The sequence below is a fragment of the Telopea speciosissima genome, chromosome 4 (assembly GCF_018873765.1).
Source record: "Telopea speciosissima isolate NSW1024214 ecotype Mountain lineage chromosome 4, Tspe_v1, whole genome shotgun sequence".
In the NCBI taxonomy this organism is placed as follows: Eukaryota; Viridiplantae; Streptophyta; class Magnoliopsida; order Proteales; family Proteaceae; genus Telopea; species Telopea speciosissima.
The window spans coordinates 7560903-7575903 of NC_057919.1; the positions used below are offsets into that span (position 1 = coordinate 7560903).

A 15001-nucleotide genomic window follows, 5' to 3' on the forward strand; every position below is an offset into this window, starting at 1 on the left:
TTGAGATCTTTTTATTTTACTATCTGATGGTTTACAAACATTAAATTTTTTTAGGTCTATAAATATCTTAAAGCAATATAAATTGGAGTGGTGGTAGTGCATGAATTTCATCCTTCATGTGTTTGTGAAAAGCAACATATGGCAATCAAGACATGTAAAAAGTGAAAATTTTACAAATTTGGTAACAATTTATTTTGAAAAAGATCTCCATGATGCCAGTATGGGGATTCCTTCCCACATTCTCTCACTATCAACCAACGGACCTACATTGATACTCTCTCTCATCACAGTGATTACACCAAATGAGGTTCCCTATATACAAACCGTTACTCAACATAATGTAAAACTTCTACCCAATTTATATTTGTCATCATTTCTTATACAGAAGAATGAAAATTCTCAATGGACCTTCCATTTTAATAAAAGGAAATCAATAGTCAAAATGGGAAATGAGAGGAATCAGATCTCGTGTATCTTTAGGATTCACCAAAGTTGTTTTTATTTATTATTATGATGAAAGGATACTACCAATATTGATCTTTAGTGAAAGAATAAAACTTTTTTCTATGGCCTACAAGAAGTGGGTCTCATGTTGGGATATATAAGTCAAATATAAAAAGCTAATCAAATTTTTAATTTGCAATTAGACAAGTTACATTGTATTAAGTATTTCAAAGTAATACTATCATGGCCCACAAAGTACAAATCCATGAACACCGGAGGTCCGGAACCATACAATATATTAAGAGAAGACCCACTAAAATATCCTCCATTAACTTTCTTGATTTATGTCATTAATCAATCCGTTTGATGAGACAACAACTACTTGTATTATTGTTTTTCTAATCTACCCTTTAATATGTTCCTTGAAGAATAACAAAGGAATAACAACCAGGAAAAAAAGTTCCTACTTGCCCGTTATAGCAATTTTTCCTATATGCCATGCCATGTGGACTGTAACGTCGCTAATTTGGGATTGGGCATTCATTGGGCGATGCCGTTGGATGTTTCATTGGGCACTCATTGAGCAAATGCCCTCTAAAGAAAGGAGCCGAATCCGTTAATCTATGACTTTAACCATCTTTTCTAGGGGGTTTTTCTTCGTTTTTCTTATTAATAATCCTTAATGTATTAAATAATTTATAATTTTTTTTTGTCATTTTAGTAAGACATAAATTTTTTCTAAGAAGGATAATAGTATTATTTCACATGTGTAGTTGTGTACGCAACAGATGTGCATGACAATTATTATATCATTTTCAAACTATCTTTGAAAACGCTTTTACACTTCTGTGTCAAATTATAAATACACCTATAAAGATGTCATTTAGACATTCTTTTAATTTTATTTTAATTATTACTCGAGCGAGAAAGAGTGAGGTTGGAATTTCATGGGGAGGAAACATGGATGTTATTAATTAGCTAGAGTGCAAAATGCTATTTTCTCTTCCATTGCATAGAAGTGAGTCCTTAAATGACAAAAATCAAAATTTGTCCCTCAACATGAGGAGAAAGAAAGGAAAGGGAGACCTTCAAAATATTTTTTCCCCCTTTTTCTTGAAAAACCATGTCATAACTTTGTGGAAGATAGCTAAAGTCAAGTCAGTCACATAGCAATGCCAATTCATTTCACTATATGTCTTTGTTTAGAGGTTTCATATTTATGTGACTGAATCAATGGGTATTATGAATCCATTTTGAAGCAAGCAATTCATTTTATTTCATTGATTTTTTTTGGGAAAATGTTTCTGAGTGGGATGTAGGGGCCACACCCACACACAGCGGGAGGCAGAATGACCGTCATGTTCCTCATGTATAGCGGAAATTCCGCTGTCAAATGTGCCACAGCACGAGCCCTTATTGGCTGGTGCGTACGACGTGACCCCTACGTTCCACACAGAGAACGATGCCCCTCTTTTTTTTTTTTTTTATAGGAAACATAAAAAATTTTAAAAGGAGGTCCACTTAAAAGGGATTCAAATCAAATCTTAAAGTACTTTGTGTATGATTTTTGGCACAATAAAATCTGTTAAACAGATTGTGTGTGGTCCCCTCTCCATGCAAATGTACTATCAAGTGACAATTAGCATTTGGCAACTGATAACCTAACAATTCGCTCGTGAAAAAGAATGTTGCTTGATCGCATGGTGCATAAAAATATCAATCTGTTCTCTATGAAATAAAAAATCACATCCATGTACATGCCCTTTGCATGTTCTCATTGGCCCAAGCACTATACATCAATTCACAGCGAGGTGGCGATCTCTTGCCTGTTTATTAATTATTTATAAGAGAAAAAATATAAATTATTTAAACCTTGAAAGATTACAAACAAAAAAAAAAAAAAAAAAAAAAAAAAAAAAAAAAAAACCCCAAAATTAAATTATGAACAACTTTAGCATCTGGGACCTTATATTAAGGTGAGAAGATAAAACCAGTCAGGCGCCAGCATATTTTGAAGATCCCCTAAGGCCTAAGCTGTTGTCTTGACTCTTAGAGACTGGACACGGAAAAGCTAAGGCCATTGCTCTCCACCACAAAACTATTCTTTTTTTTTTTGTGATGAATAATGAAAGGACAAACCTTAAGTTCCCAAAATGTCTTTGACCAGAACAAGACAAGCATATAAAACTACCACCAATTGAACTCTTGCCGGATACGACTCATTCCCAATATTCCTTTTTTCTTTTTCATTTTAAAATTTAATTATTTTTTTTAAAGAAAAATAGGGGAAAAATTCTCTGTGAGGAGAGCGTATTTGCAAAAGCATCAACATTGTGGATATATTAGATATTTGATCGATACATAAAAAACTTCAGAGCTATGAACGCGTTAAATCAAATCCTACAACCTATCTCATATTATGCTGATCCAATCTAATGCTCATACACTAAGTTGAGCCCCATTAAACGCATAACACAATATTTTCGAAACCAGTAAAAACCGAAACCATACCAACCAAATAAGATAAAAACTGAGACTAGACTGATAGTTAGATAAGAAACTGAAAACCCCAAAACCAAGATTTTCCCATTACTTTTCTTTATGTTTATATGTAAATCAGAAAATTGGACAGGTTAGATCGAACCCGATCACAAACGGATAGCAAAAAATTGATAAGAAATCGACCTGAAACTGAAACAAAAAAAAACCCTTAATTAACACCTTAAAATATTGCTTCTCTCTCCATATCACATGGGAACACAGTAGATGTGCCCTCAGTAGTCAGTAAAGTCCCTGAGAAAGAAAAACAATTGAATGTACGGGGAGCAACAAGAAGAGCATAATCTTTATAAGGATCCAAAGATGTGATGTCTAGTTTGGTGCTTTAATTAGTTGAGAGTTGAAACAAACCCAATTGGGTGTTCACATTCCCCACCCATTGCCCAATAATGTATGATCCATTCAACCACCAACCCAAAAAAAGTTTCGGATGCTTAGGTTTAGTGAACTGTCTAAACCTTCCCAACCAAGCTGGTTTCGCTATGAACTTGTCTCCTGGCATTGGATCCATCATCCATCCACTCAGTAGGTGATGATATTCAGTAAGGATGTTTTTCTGATGTAATTTTTATTTTTCTTTTTAAATTTAATGGTTTTGAATGCAGAGTAGAGTGAAATTAAATAGTCAACTATGAAAAGATTCGAAGTTAGTGATATAACCATGTGGGGTAACAATTACGAAATTTTAGTTTTTGGGTTTGACAGTTTTGCCTCCCTTTCTTTCAATTTTCCTATTAAGGAAAATTTCCCACATTGCTTTCTAAAATCCCACCCTTCTAGGTAGGATTTTATGGGGAAGGGAGGGAATTGGTTATTTTATTAATATGGATCCCACAAAATCACTTTCTCACCCTTCCCTTTCCTTTCCTTTCCCGTCCCCTCACCTCATTACAAATGGGTTTCACCCATTTTTTTTTTCGTATTCGGTTCTCCTCCAGTTGTGGTGGGAGCTGGAGGATCCAGCCCAGCAAAAACAGGGGTGTTTGGGTCATTTCATAGGCGCCCTTCCCCTATGAAATGACCAAAAATCCCCCTATATTTGCTAGGTTGGATCCTCCAGCTCCCGCCATGACTAGAGGAGAGCCAGGTCCTTTTTTGGAGTCAAACAAACAGGTCCTACTATGGCAGAGTAAGGGGAAATTTTTTGTTCTATTGAAAAAAAGGTTTCATCCACTGCTAAATGGATCATTAGCCCATTATTACTCTCCTTATTAGAAGAAGGTCGAGAATGCCCCTCCCCTCAATGATGCCTATCTCATTGCTGTAGTCCCATAGGTTCTAATGGTTGGATGAGACTCTTGGAACAGTTTAGGCTTCATGCCACAGAGGGTCGGGTGAATAATGATATCCCAATAGCTAGATTCTCTTCACCAATATGAAGAAAAACATAAATGAGGAACAGTCTAAAGGCTAAAAGGGAACATATAACTAAATCTAAGGGAGTCAAAATCAAATCGAAACTGGCAAGCCGTTTAGTTAAATGGTCCGGTTATGGTTTTAGAAATGATATCGTTTATTTAATCGGTTCGGTTCAGTTTAGATCAATTAATCCAACGGTTTCAAATCATGTAATCCAATTAAAATCGATTATAACCAAACCATCTAATCGTTTAAAAACCCCAGTTTCAGGGGAGCTATTGATTTGTACTGTTATGTGCTTCTGGGTTTCTGTATTTTGAAGGTCTAACCATGGCTTCCATTGTTCCTATTTCATTCTTAATTTTTATATACGACTTCCTTAATGGTTATGTGCACTGCCAAAGACCCCCATTTTCTATTAAAAAATGCAGCACGTAACCAATGTAAATTAGACTTAGTAAATGGTTTATGAAACCATCTAGTAATCCGTCTAACCGAAACCGTGTAAAACCATTTAAAAACTATTTAATAGAAACCGTTTAAAAACCTTTTAACCGAAACCGTTTACCAAACGGTTCAGGTTTTGATTATAAGACCGTTTCGTTAAACGGTCTGGTTACAGTTTCTACCCTCAAGCAGCGAAAACCGAACCGAACTAAACCGTTTGACCGAAGCCGAACCGTTAAACACCCTTAACTAAATCCCTTGAGAAAAAAATCCTTACGTGTTGTCGTTAAAGCTTAAGGGCAATGATCCAGGAAGAACATGGGCAGGTGTTATCAAATGCATATTTTTTGGGGTGGGGTTAAATTCATATATATGCCTCTGAGTCCCAATCCAACTTCACATCGATAGCACCTGGTTTATGAAATTCAAAATCCAAACATAATTCTCAGAAGAAGCTTGATCGATGGAGCTCAATGAAGAATAGAACTCAGGATGCTTTAGTGAGAATAGTTTGTAAAGGAGGAGTTGGGATCGATTTTCAATTTCTTATCCTTCCCTCCTTCCTTAGGCTCCATTTGGTTTCTACCAAACAAAAAAAAAGCTCCATTTGGTTGTAACAGAAATTGATTCTTAAAGAAATAAAATTTTAAAATCTAAAATTAAAGTTTTTTGTAATTATTATCCAATATGATTGTATAAATTACTCAAGTTTCTTATCATATTTAATAATAATATTTTTTAAATATAATTCTTATTTTACATTTCAAATCTAAGGAATTTAAATGCAAACTAAAGTAATATTTAAGAACCCAATATGAAATGATTCGGAGTTACTAACATGAGTTACATGACCATATGAAATAATGATTACAAAAGTTTATTTATTAGGTTTAAAAATTTTATTTATCTTTTGTATAATTTTCCTTGCAACCAAACAAAGTTTCACATGACTTTTTTTTTTTAGGGAAAGAAGTGGTTGTATGCTTTAAAATAATAGGACTGGACACAGAATAATTACCTGATTCAAATCAGAAATGTGTGGCCCCATCCCCATTAATGTTGGTTCTTGCAACTTCTTTTAGAATTGGCCACAAATGTTTCTTGGTATTCATTTTTAAACATTTTTCCTTCTTTTAATCAAAACAATGGTAAAAAAAAATACAGTTAAACTAACAAGAACTACAAGTCTTTTGAATGAATAATTAAAATAAATAATTGAATAAGTTTCAAATTTTTAGGTGGTTGGGACCATGGATTTAGTGATTACTATTATTATGCCAATACTTATTTTTATAAAATTTTAGAGAAAAAGAACTCTATTTGTTGGTGTTTCCTATGCCCTCTCACAGGGCACTGTGAGATGATGCCTCTGTCCTTTGGATAGATACCTCAACATGCTCATCCATTGAGCCAAACGCTTGTGTAGAGACCAAGCGACCAAGTAGAGATCTCTTGCCCAAATTTTTAATTGACTTCTTAATCCTTTATACCATGTTTTACTTGCCTTATTGACTGTACCAGTTGTAACCGTCTCAGCATCCCTTGGTATTGGCACGGATTGGCAGTATCGGATAAGTTTACCATTGGGTTTCTTTAAAAGAAAGGATTTGTTTTTTTTACTGTTTTACCTTTTTGCCTTTGATATCGATTAGCAGATAGATTTTACGATTGGGACTTGGGAATTTATCCTCTTTTGTTACAGCATGGTTCTGTACGGCATCGTACGGTGGCTGCAGAGACTATATGCACCACGTGGGGCCTGTTGTGCCACATGACCTCTGCAACGCCGCATGATGCAGTATAACACCGTGCTTTAACAGAAGAGGATAACGATCCCTAGGACGGGGAGGGAGGTTGTTGGTGGAGCAGCCTAGAGGCAAAAGCATAAAATAATCACTCAAAGTGATAAAAGGAAGACAGAGGGGCGTTTCTGATTTCCTGTGTTAATAAATGGACAGTTCAGAAGGAGAGTCGGAGACCCAACAAGTGAAAACAACTTTCAAGAAAAGGATAAGGTGATGGGATTGGGGATGACTCATACCCCCCCCCCCCCCCTCCCTCTCTCTAATTATGGTATTAATTGCATTAACTCTTACTGTTAATAAAATTATGAAAAAGGGTTAGTATGATTAATTACAGGGACAAAGACGTTATTGTTTGGCGCATGCGGAACTCCCAATAGAGAAAATTCCAAAATCGCCAATCAAACCTGAAATTGCGCCTAACATGCGCCATGTGTGTTCACCGTGATAACAGCCAAGTAAATACCATCCCCATCCCTACCCCTACCCCACACCTATTAGTCTATGACCCACCCCTTACCCCACAAAGACAAAAACCCAAACCTTAGCCAGGAAGGGAGTGACAGGATTCCTGCTCATTGCTCAAGTCCTTGCATTTGTAAGGTAGTTTTTTTTTTTTTTGGGCACGAATTCGTAAGGTAGTTAATTAAAGGAAAAACAATTAAGAAATCTGTAGATCAGAGTTGTTGTCTGATTTAAGCTCACTATATTTTCAGATAGATAAAAAATATATATATATATGCCTAACATTACAAGGGAAATTAAAAATCAAAGTAGAAGAAAACCCAGAAAAAAAAAAAGAGAAAAATTTAAACTTTGGAACCCTAATTAGAGGGGGAGGTGGGGAAGAAGAAGAAGATGATTATACAAATATAGAGAAGCAAAGAGATGATATTAAGGTAAAAACCTATTGACATCATCTTCTCTGGCCTTCAATCCGGCTTCTGTGTCAACATCGCCGGTGGAAGTCGCCGGTAAACCGCCGCATTTCTGACATCGAGCGACGACAAGAATCTGGCGGCAAGATGGACATGATGAGTGTGATCCAAGCCACATATCTATACATCCGACATGGAAGACATGGCCGCACTGCGGAAGAACTCGGATCTCATCTCCGTTCACGAATTCCGTCAAGCATATGACGCAGTCTGCCAGCTTTCCGTTGACATCGCCGTTGAAGGTAAGCTTGGGGAGTGCACGAAGAATCTTCTTCTTCAGTCCTTTATTAGCCAAAGCCTGCGGCTGCGACCGTCCGGTTCCGGACGAAGTACCTGAAACCCGTCGGAGCCACGCGCAGCGAGCTACTGCTACGAGTCCGACCACACAAATTAGGGCACACAAAAGGGCAGCCAAGATGACTACAAAGTCCGAGTCCACGTCAACGGCGTCCGGCGGTTCTGCTGCCATCACCGACGAGGAATTGACACTGGTGAGGTATCTTGACGGCATACTCAGTCAATACTAGAGGAGAAAGAGAGAGAGAGAGAGAGAGAGAGAGAGAGAGAGAAGGGGAGAGGGACAGGAGCAGAGGAAGAGAAAAGGGAAGAGGAATTTGAGGTTTCTTAACGTAATATTTTTATTTTGGTGTACGCAGTGAAGTCAATTAGTACTGAGTACAGAGTAGTGAAGCTGTTTTTATAGGGAAACAGTTTAGTTTTTAAAGGAAATAAACATTTTTCTTTGTTTTTGGGTTAACAGAAAGAGAAGGTGTGATTATGGAGAAAGCTGAGATTTTTTGTTTTTAAGTGAGAGAAAAACAATGATAATTAAATGACATCCAAAGTAATTGAGAGGATCTGCCAGTTGGGTTTTTTGTCAAACAGTTACCGAACAATTATTTTTCTTTTATTAAGAGATTCTCTCTCATAAAGTACCGATCGCTGCAGGGAAAAGGTCGACCTCTATTTACCAAACTATCCTCATCATCCTTTTTAGGAAAAAAAAAAAGGGGATATCCCGCAAGTGGAAAACGACATTAACATTGGTAATTTTTCTTTGGGCCTAAGTATCTACGTAGGGGGCAGAGGTATCATCTCATGGTGCCTGTGATAGAGTGTAGGAAACACCACTAAGTAGAGAATTTTTTTTCAAAAAATTCTCCTTCATCCATGGTGAATGAAATATACGATCAAACGAGTCGGTTGTATTTAAGAGGCTGATCAAACAATTTGTTGGTAAATCCCTTCAATGTGGGTGGAGAGACATTGGGTTTTTTTTTTTTGACAAAGTTTTTATTTACCCATAGAGGACGGTTCACCTTCCATTCTAGGGTTTACAAATCCCTCCTAGAGTTTTGTTTGTTCCAAAATACCCTCTCGACACCCATTCATCGTAGGTGAAGGGAAACTTAGTTCTTATAAGAAAATTTTCATTCTTGAGTAAGGCTTAAATTAGAAAAATGACATAGGAGAGTGTAGTGTAGACCTATCATATTGATCCACTTATAGTCTTATACTTATCTTTATGGCAAGACAGATAATTAGTCTTACTAACAAAGTTAGGTAGTTTTTTTTCCAAAGCAAGAACCTCAACTTCCAAAACCCAAACATGACTTTGAAAAAGGTAATAAAACTTGTTTATCACAACGAACACAACAGAGAAGAAAGGAATGGGAAGAGGAATGAGTGGGAGTTGAAAAGCTAAATTCGTACCAAGTAAGGGGAAAGTGGAAGAGGGTTGGAAGGTGGCAAGATTGGAAAAGTTCACATCAAGACTTAAGGTCTTCGCTTGGAATCATAATGTGGCATTATATATGCACGATTTTCTTATCTTCCGTCTCTCCCTCATCTCTCTTCTTCTTCTTTTTCTTTGTCTTATAATGGATAGTGGGATATTTTAGCTATTAGAGATGTTGAAAAATTAAGGCAAAAAAGTACTAGAACTGGTATTTTTCTTTGCTTAGCATAATTGCCCACCCAATTCTAGCCATTTGGCATGTGATGTGCAAATAAGTAAGATTTGGAGGTGAGCGGGGAATCTTCACATATGTGAGCGTACGTGAACGATTGTGAGTCGTTCAGATGGAATTCAATCTGTGAGAATATTCCATCCGAATGACTGTGAGTCGTTCACGTACACTCACGTACGTGAAGATTCACCGGACTCGATTTGGAGGTGAGGATTTTTAATTATCCTGTATCCTGTACTTTTAATTTAATGGGGGGTGGTGGGAGGGGATCCTAGACTAGACAAGGAACAAAAAGTCTTGAACTCGAAACCTTTGGGTTTAGCTAGGCTTTGCTGTACTAGCCTTAAGGTAGCTGCGTTACCAACTGCCCTCTGCAACCTATGTTATTGTTGGAATTATGTGGCTGGTTCAGTTTCTTGATGACATTTTCCAATTAAGGCTTTGATTGTTTCCATAGAAAATAGAAATTGCATTTATTATTTTGGGAAAAAGAAGATTGGCAGGCTGTGTGGTGCGTGTGCCCAAAGAGTTTCTTCTCATCCAGCTCCTCGCGAATGAAACGATTCAATAATATTATAGATATATATCTATTTTATTATTTAATGAATAATAAACTGAATCGTAGGGTTTTTTGACATTTAATCTGTCATGTAGGAATTTGTGAATCTTGTTTGTATATACAACTAGACAATTTCTTTTATTTTTTTTAGAAACTGTTTTATAACGAATCTGTCTTTTTCCCTTTATCGAATCATCGAAATTTTTGCAATCCAATAATGGGGAAGTAGAAAAAGAAAAAGGAGCTATGGATTCCTGCACAATTCATTTTTATGGTCAGACTTCAACGGTTCCTTTGGGTCGTGCCTATCAATAAACAACTCCCTCGTCATTTATTGCAGCTTTCTCCAGACCTTCGAAAAAGCATAAAAAAAAAAGGCTCAAATGGTACGATCCCTCCATCACCTCATAATGAAAGGGGTGATCTCGTAGTTCTTGGTCTGTGAAGATGCGTTGTTAGGTGCTGTAAAGGGGGGAGGCTTCTTTCATTTTGCTTGGTCAATAACTAAAAATCCTAGCTATTGATTGGTGAGAATCACGTCTTAATTTGAATTGAAAATTTGTTCATATACCGTGATGAGTTCGAAACATCAAATTTCGTCTTGTCTTTCAGATTCGGATATAGAATGGAATTTGTCCAAACAAGGGAGAAATGACTACTTTCGCTCCATATGAAATAAAAAATCTCACCCTTATTGGATGTCCTCAGGTAAAAGAAAATTCGCAAGTAAATTAAATAAAAAAAATAAAATTGTACTAATTTGTTTTTTCTTTTCTACATGATTCTTACGTAGTAATGAAGATAGCCTTTTAACACATGATAGACATCATGCGTGGACATAGTTAATTGAGGAAAATATTACAACCATGTGATAGGGCTAGCATCCTCCATTGATGATTATGTATGATTGACCAAGATAGTATCAGTTTGCCTTGGGAATAACATCCAAAAAAACAGGGCAAGAAATCACTGCTTGGTCATGTAGTCCATGGATCAGTTTTGGGGCCAATCAGCCAATAAGAGTGCATACAAAGATATCAACATGGATGAGTTTTTTTATTTCACAGGGGACGAGACGGTATATTCATGAACTCCTGTGCCTAGGCACAAAAACCACGCAACCAAGCACTATTCTTTCCCTAAAAAATTATTCTGTACAATTTTGTATTGCATTTTAATAAAATATGTTGTTTATTTCTATACAATTTTTTTTGTATACAATTATCATAAAATACTTGTAATTGAAACAAAACAAGTCTACAAAAGGAAAAGGAAAAGAGGCAAGAAGGCCTCATATCTAGTGTTATTAAACAAAGAATTGGTAGTCGGATCGGTTCTGGTCGATTCCAAGCCGAATCATTCGGTTCAGAATCGCAAAGAATAAGATGGAATCTACCCTAGCCCTAGATTTTGGGTGTGAATCGACTGAACTGGATCGACCGATCCAATTTTGATTTTTTGATTTTTCAATCCCAACTCAGGTTAATTGAAAATGGATGCAAAAAAGAAAGGGCCCAAGGAGGATTAATACCCCATTCCAAGTATTTATTAAAAGGTTAAAAAAGAGGGACAAGACTTGTGCACGGGAGATTCCACCATCCAACCTATTTTATAGGGGGTGGGGTCTTTGATCATTTCGCGCATCCAACTATATTCAATGCAGGCCGTACATTTACACAACCATGCATGAAAACTATTGAAAACAAACAAACAAACCATTTCAAATAGTTGGGACTCAGGAACGAGGATAAATATTTAATCACATTTTAAGGATGATCTACCAAACTAATACTCCATGGAATCCGCCACTTAATGGACGGTCCCGGCCTGAAATGAAATCACACCAGCATTGTCACAATATGAGTTTGGTAGAGAATGCTCATGGAGTCATGGTTAATAAAACAAGGACTCAATCACCTTAAAATGATATGTCAATCGGTTCGGTTCTAAGTATGCGGTTCAGTTTTGGTATGGTCCAGAGGAAATATTAGTGTAAACCAAATACGAATTCGGTTTTGAACTTTGATACTCAAACTGAACCTGCTTTGGTCTGTATTTGATTCCTATATTCGGTTCTAGTTGGTTTCTGCATTCTATAAATGAATTTGGACTGAATTTATTCAGATCCTACGTTCCTTAATCATATCAATGCCGCCGGCTCAGAGAACCCTCTTCCAATTTTTTTTTTGGGAAGTAGTTTTTTGTACGGGAATGTGGCCTACGTCGGTACTCCCATGTGTCTATCTCTCTTCTCATTAAAACAAGGGGGTAGAGGTATTTTTTCACATGGGGAGGAGAGAGATAGACTCATGGGAGTGCTGGCGTAGGTCACACTCCCGGACAGAGTTTTTTTTTTTTTTTTTCTCTCTTGATTAGATACTGAGAAGTGAATAGGGGTCAGGGCTTCAAAGTCTTTATGATTTGCTTTCCCAAGAGAGGAAGTGGTGGATCAGGGAGATATTTACTTAAAAGTGAATCGACTCTCTTTCACACTCCACCATCTCAGGCTCTCCATGGAGACACCACACCAACCTATTGGGTCTCAAAAATGTGGAACTGATCCCACCAATTGCAGCTTGACAAACTGTAACCAGAAGTAACCAAATAATTGAGAAGAAGAAGCAAATTAAGTAAAGGAAAAGAGGTAAGAAAGAAAGGAAGAAAAGGACGAAGAAGAAGAAAAGGGCGCCATGAGTGGATAGTGGAGTGGGGTTATGTAAGGAACGGATGGTAAAGTTGAACCAACCTCGGAAGTTCCTTAAGACTTAGAAAGGGGAATAGGACATTAGGTGCTGCAGAAACCTCGGCCACCCACCATCAAATCACAATCACATGGTTTCCACTACAAACACCACAGAGAGAAAGAGATGGTTTTACTCTTCCCTCGTGATTTTATGCGGCTTTTCGACAAACACTATCTGAGCATCGATAACACACCGCACACGCGTCCCTAGTAGTATATATTTTTATTAAAAAAAAAAAAACCCTTTTTCACACAGAGAAAGAGAGTGAACTAACGGTTCTAAATTTTCATGTAAAAATAAAGCTTTTGGGGCTCTTCTTATTTCTTCTTTCTGCGCTTCTTTTCCTTTAAGTAGAGTGGAGTGGAGTGGAGTGGAGTGGAGTGGAACAATGATCCTTTAGTTTACCCTCTTTTTGTTAAGAAAACTAACTTGATAGTAGTATAGGTAGGTAGGTAGGTAGGAAAAAGAAGAAGCCAATGATATGATAAGGAGGAGAAAGATGACACATAAGATGTCCAAATAGGAAAGAGGAGAAGCAATACTAAAGATTCCCACCCACCATGGCTTTTTATATAAATTAGATAAGGAATCTTGCCATCTCTCTGCTCTGCTGAGAGTCATTTTCATATCAAAGATTAGGTCAGGTGAGAGTGAGACGTTTTCCCTCCATTGATTCCTACCTATCAATTTCTCCAATCTGATCTGACCCATTAGGATTTAGGATTGGTAAGTCAAGGTCCAGGTCCAAGTCAACATTTTGACCGTCGTCTCCAGGGTAGGAATGAAGTAGGAACCTCTGTTTCAACCCACCTAATAGATAGTATTTTCACCAAACATAACCTTCCACCATTAATCTTAAATTATATCTTAAAAGAAGAAGAAAGAAAGGCAAACCCATTTCTTTTTTTTTTTTTTGGTTGGAAGGGAATCAAACTAAAGCACATAGATTGAAGCGCACATGGTAACAATAAACATGGAAGTTCTAAGTCCTGATTTCGATCTTTTTGATTTCCATTGCTGTTGCAGTGGCTTCAAGAACTTGAGCATCATAAGCTCTTGTGGCTGCAACATGCTGCAAGAGTTGCATTAGTATTTTTAGCTTAGAGATTATCACATAGCTCCTCTTTTGTGTATGTTGAGATGTTGGGAGTTAACAGAGTTATATTCTTACATTGATTTGTTCGATTCTTGGTGGCGTTCATATATTTGACGAGTAATCTCCATGACTCCATTTAATACCTGAAGGTTTTGGGTTGAATCCTCTAATTGGGTATCAAAGCCCAGATCCCTCTATTATCTGTCTTAAGGTTTTAATATTGGGATGTCGGAAGTTATAGAGTTATAGTCATATATTAGTTTGTTTGGGTCTTTGGTGCTTTCATGTACTTGAGGAGTTATCACGATTTAATTCTTGAAGGTTTTTAGTTTAATCCTTCAACGGCTTATGATAAATATAATCATCCTAGCTTTTACTAAGTTAAAATGACCATTCGAAAATACATTTCCTATAAGATGATGTGATACATCTGATTTTGTTTGAAGAATTAAGTGATTGCTCTCCTAGCTAAGACATTAAGTAGGATTGAGTTTTTCTTAAGCCATGGTGAAGGGGAAGGAATCTTTGACCGCAACTTTCAGATGAGTGGGAGAGAGTATCACGTAATAGGGGAGGGTATTATCGACTTTGTCCAATGGGAAAAAGGGGAATGTTTTAGGACCCTAGGATGGTGGTTGAACACTTTCTGAGCGGTGAAAGAAAACTCTCTCCTATAAAGTTTTGAAAATCTACAATGTTGGTACCCAGTACATCCCTATATTTTGGTTGTAACCATGGATTTTGGAATCGGTAGCTGATACCTGGTCAGATCGATTTAAAAAAGAAATTAGGAAAGTAGTTTTTTTGTTCGGGAGTGGCTTACGCCAACACTCCCATGTGTCTCTCTTTCTCTCCTCAAAACAAAGGAGCATAGGTGTATTTTTCATATGAGGAGAGAGACAGACTCATAGGAGTACTGGCGTAGTTGATTCTCTCAGCCAGAGTTCTTTTTTTCCAAAAAAAAATATTGAGGGTAAGTAAAAACAAAATGGTTTCAAAACCTTGAGAGACAAAATTGTCCAACTCGTATCAGTCTGCCAATACCAATTACCAACATCGATACCGAATCCAAACCAGTTTCCA

At 36.9% G+C, this 15001-nt stretch overlaps 2 protein-coding genes across 4 annotated transcripts in view; both read right to left on the reverse strand.

Annotated features, from left to right (window-relative positions):
- LOC122658696 (RING-H2 finger protein ATL8-like) overlaps nucleotides 1–15001 on the reverse strand; it is a 41706-nt gene that overhangs the window by 17674 nt on the left and 9031 nt on the right. The window contains exons 1-3 of one of the 3 annotated variants that reach the window (XM_043853769.1): nucleotides 8160–8198; nucleotides 7498–8093; nucleotides 1545–1551 (exon numbers count right to left, since the gene is read on the reverse strand). In XM_043853769.1, coding sequence (XP_043709704.1) covers nucleotides 7506–8060 — 555 coding nt within the window. In that variant the 5' untranslated portion in view covers nucleotides 8061–8093; nucleotides 8160–8198 and the 3' untranslated portion in view covers nucleotides 1545–1551; nucleotides 7498–7505. Of the gene's footprint in view, nucleotides 1–1544; nucleotides 1552–7436; nucleotides 8094–8155; nucleotides 8199–15001 lie in introns of those variants that run through there. The other 2 variants (XM_043853770.1, XM_043853768.1) reach the window with 2 other exon arrangements.
- Nucleotides 11325–15001, reverse strand: part of LOC122658694 (MLO-like protein 9) — a 39573-nt gene continuing 35896 nt past the window's right edge. Inside the window, exon 16 of the transcript XR_006332479.1 lies at nucleotides 11325–11335. The gene's annotated coding sequence lies outside the window, so the exon portion shown is untranslated. The remainder of the gene's footprint in view (nucleotides 11336–15001) is intronic.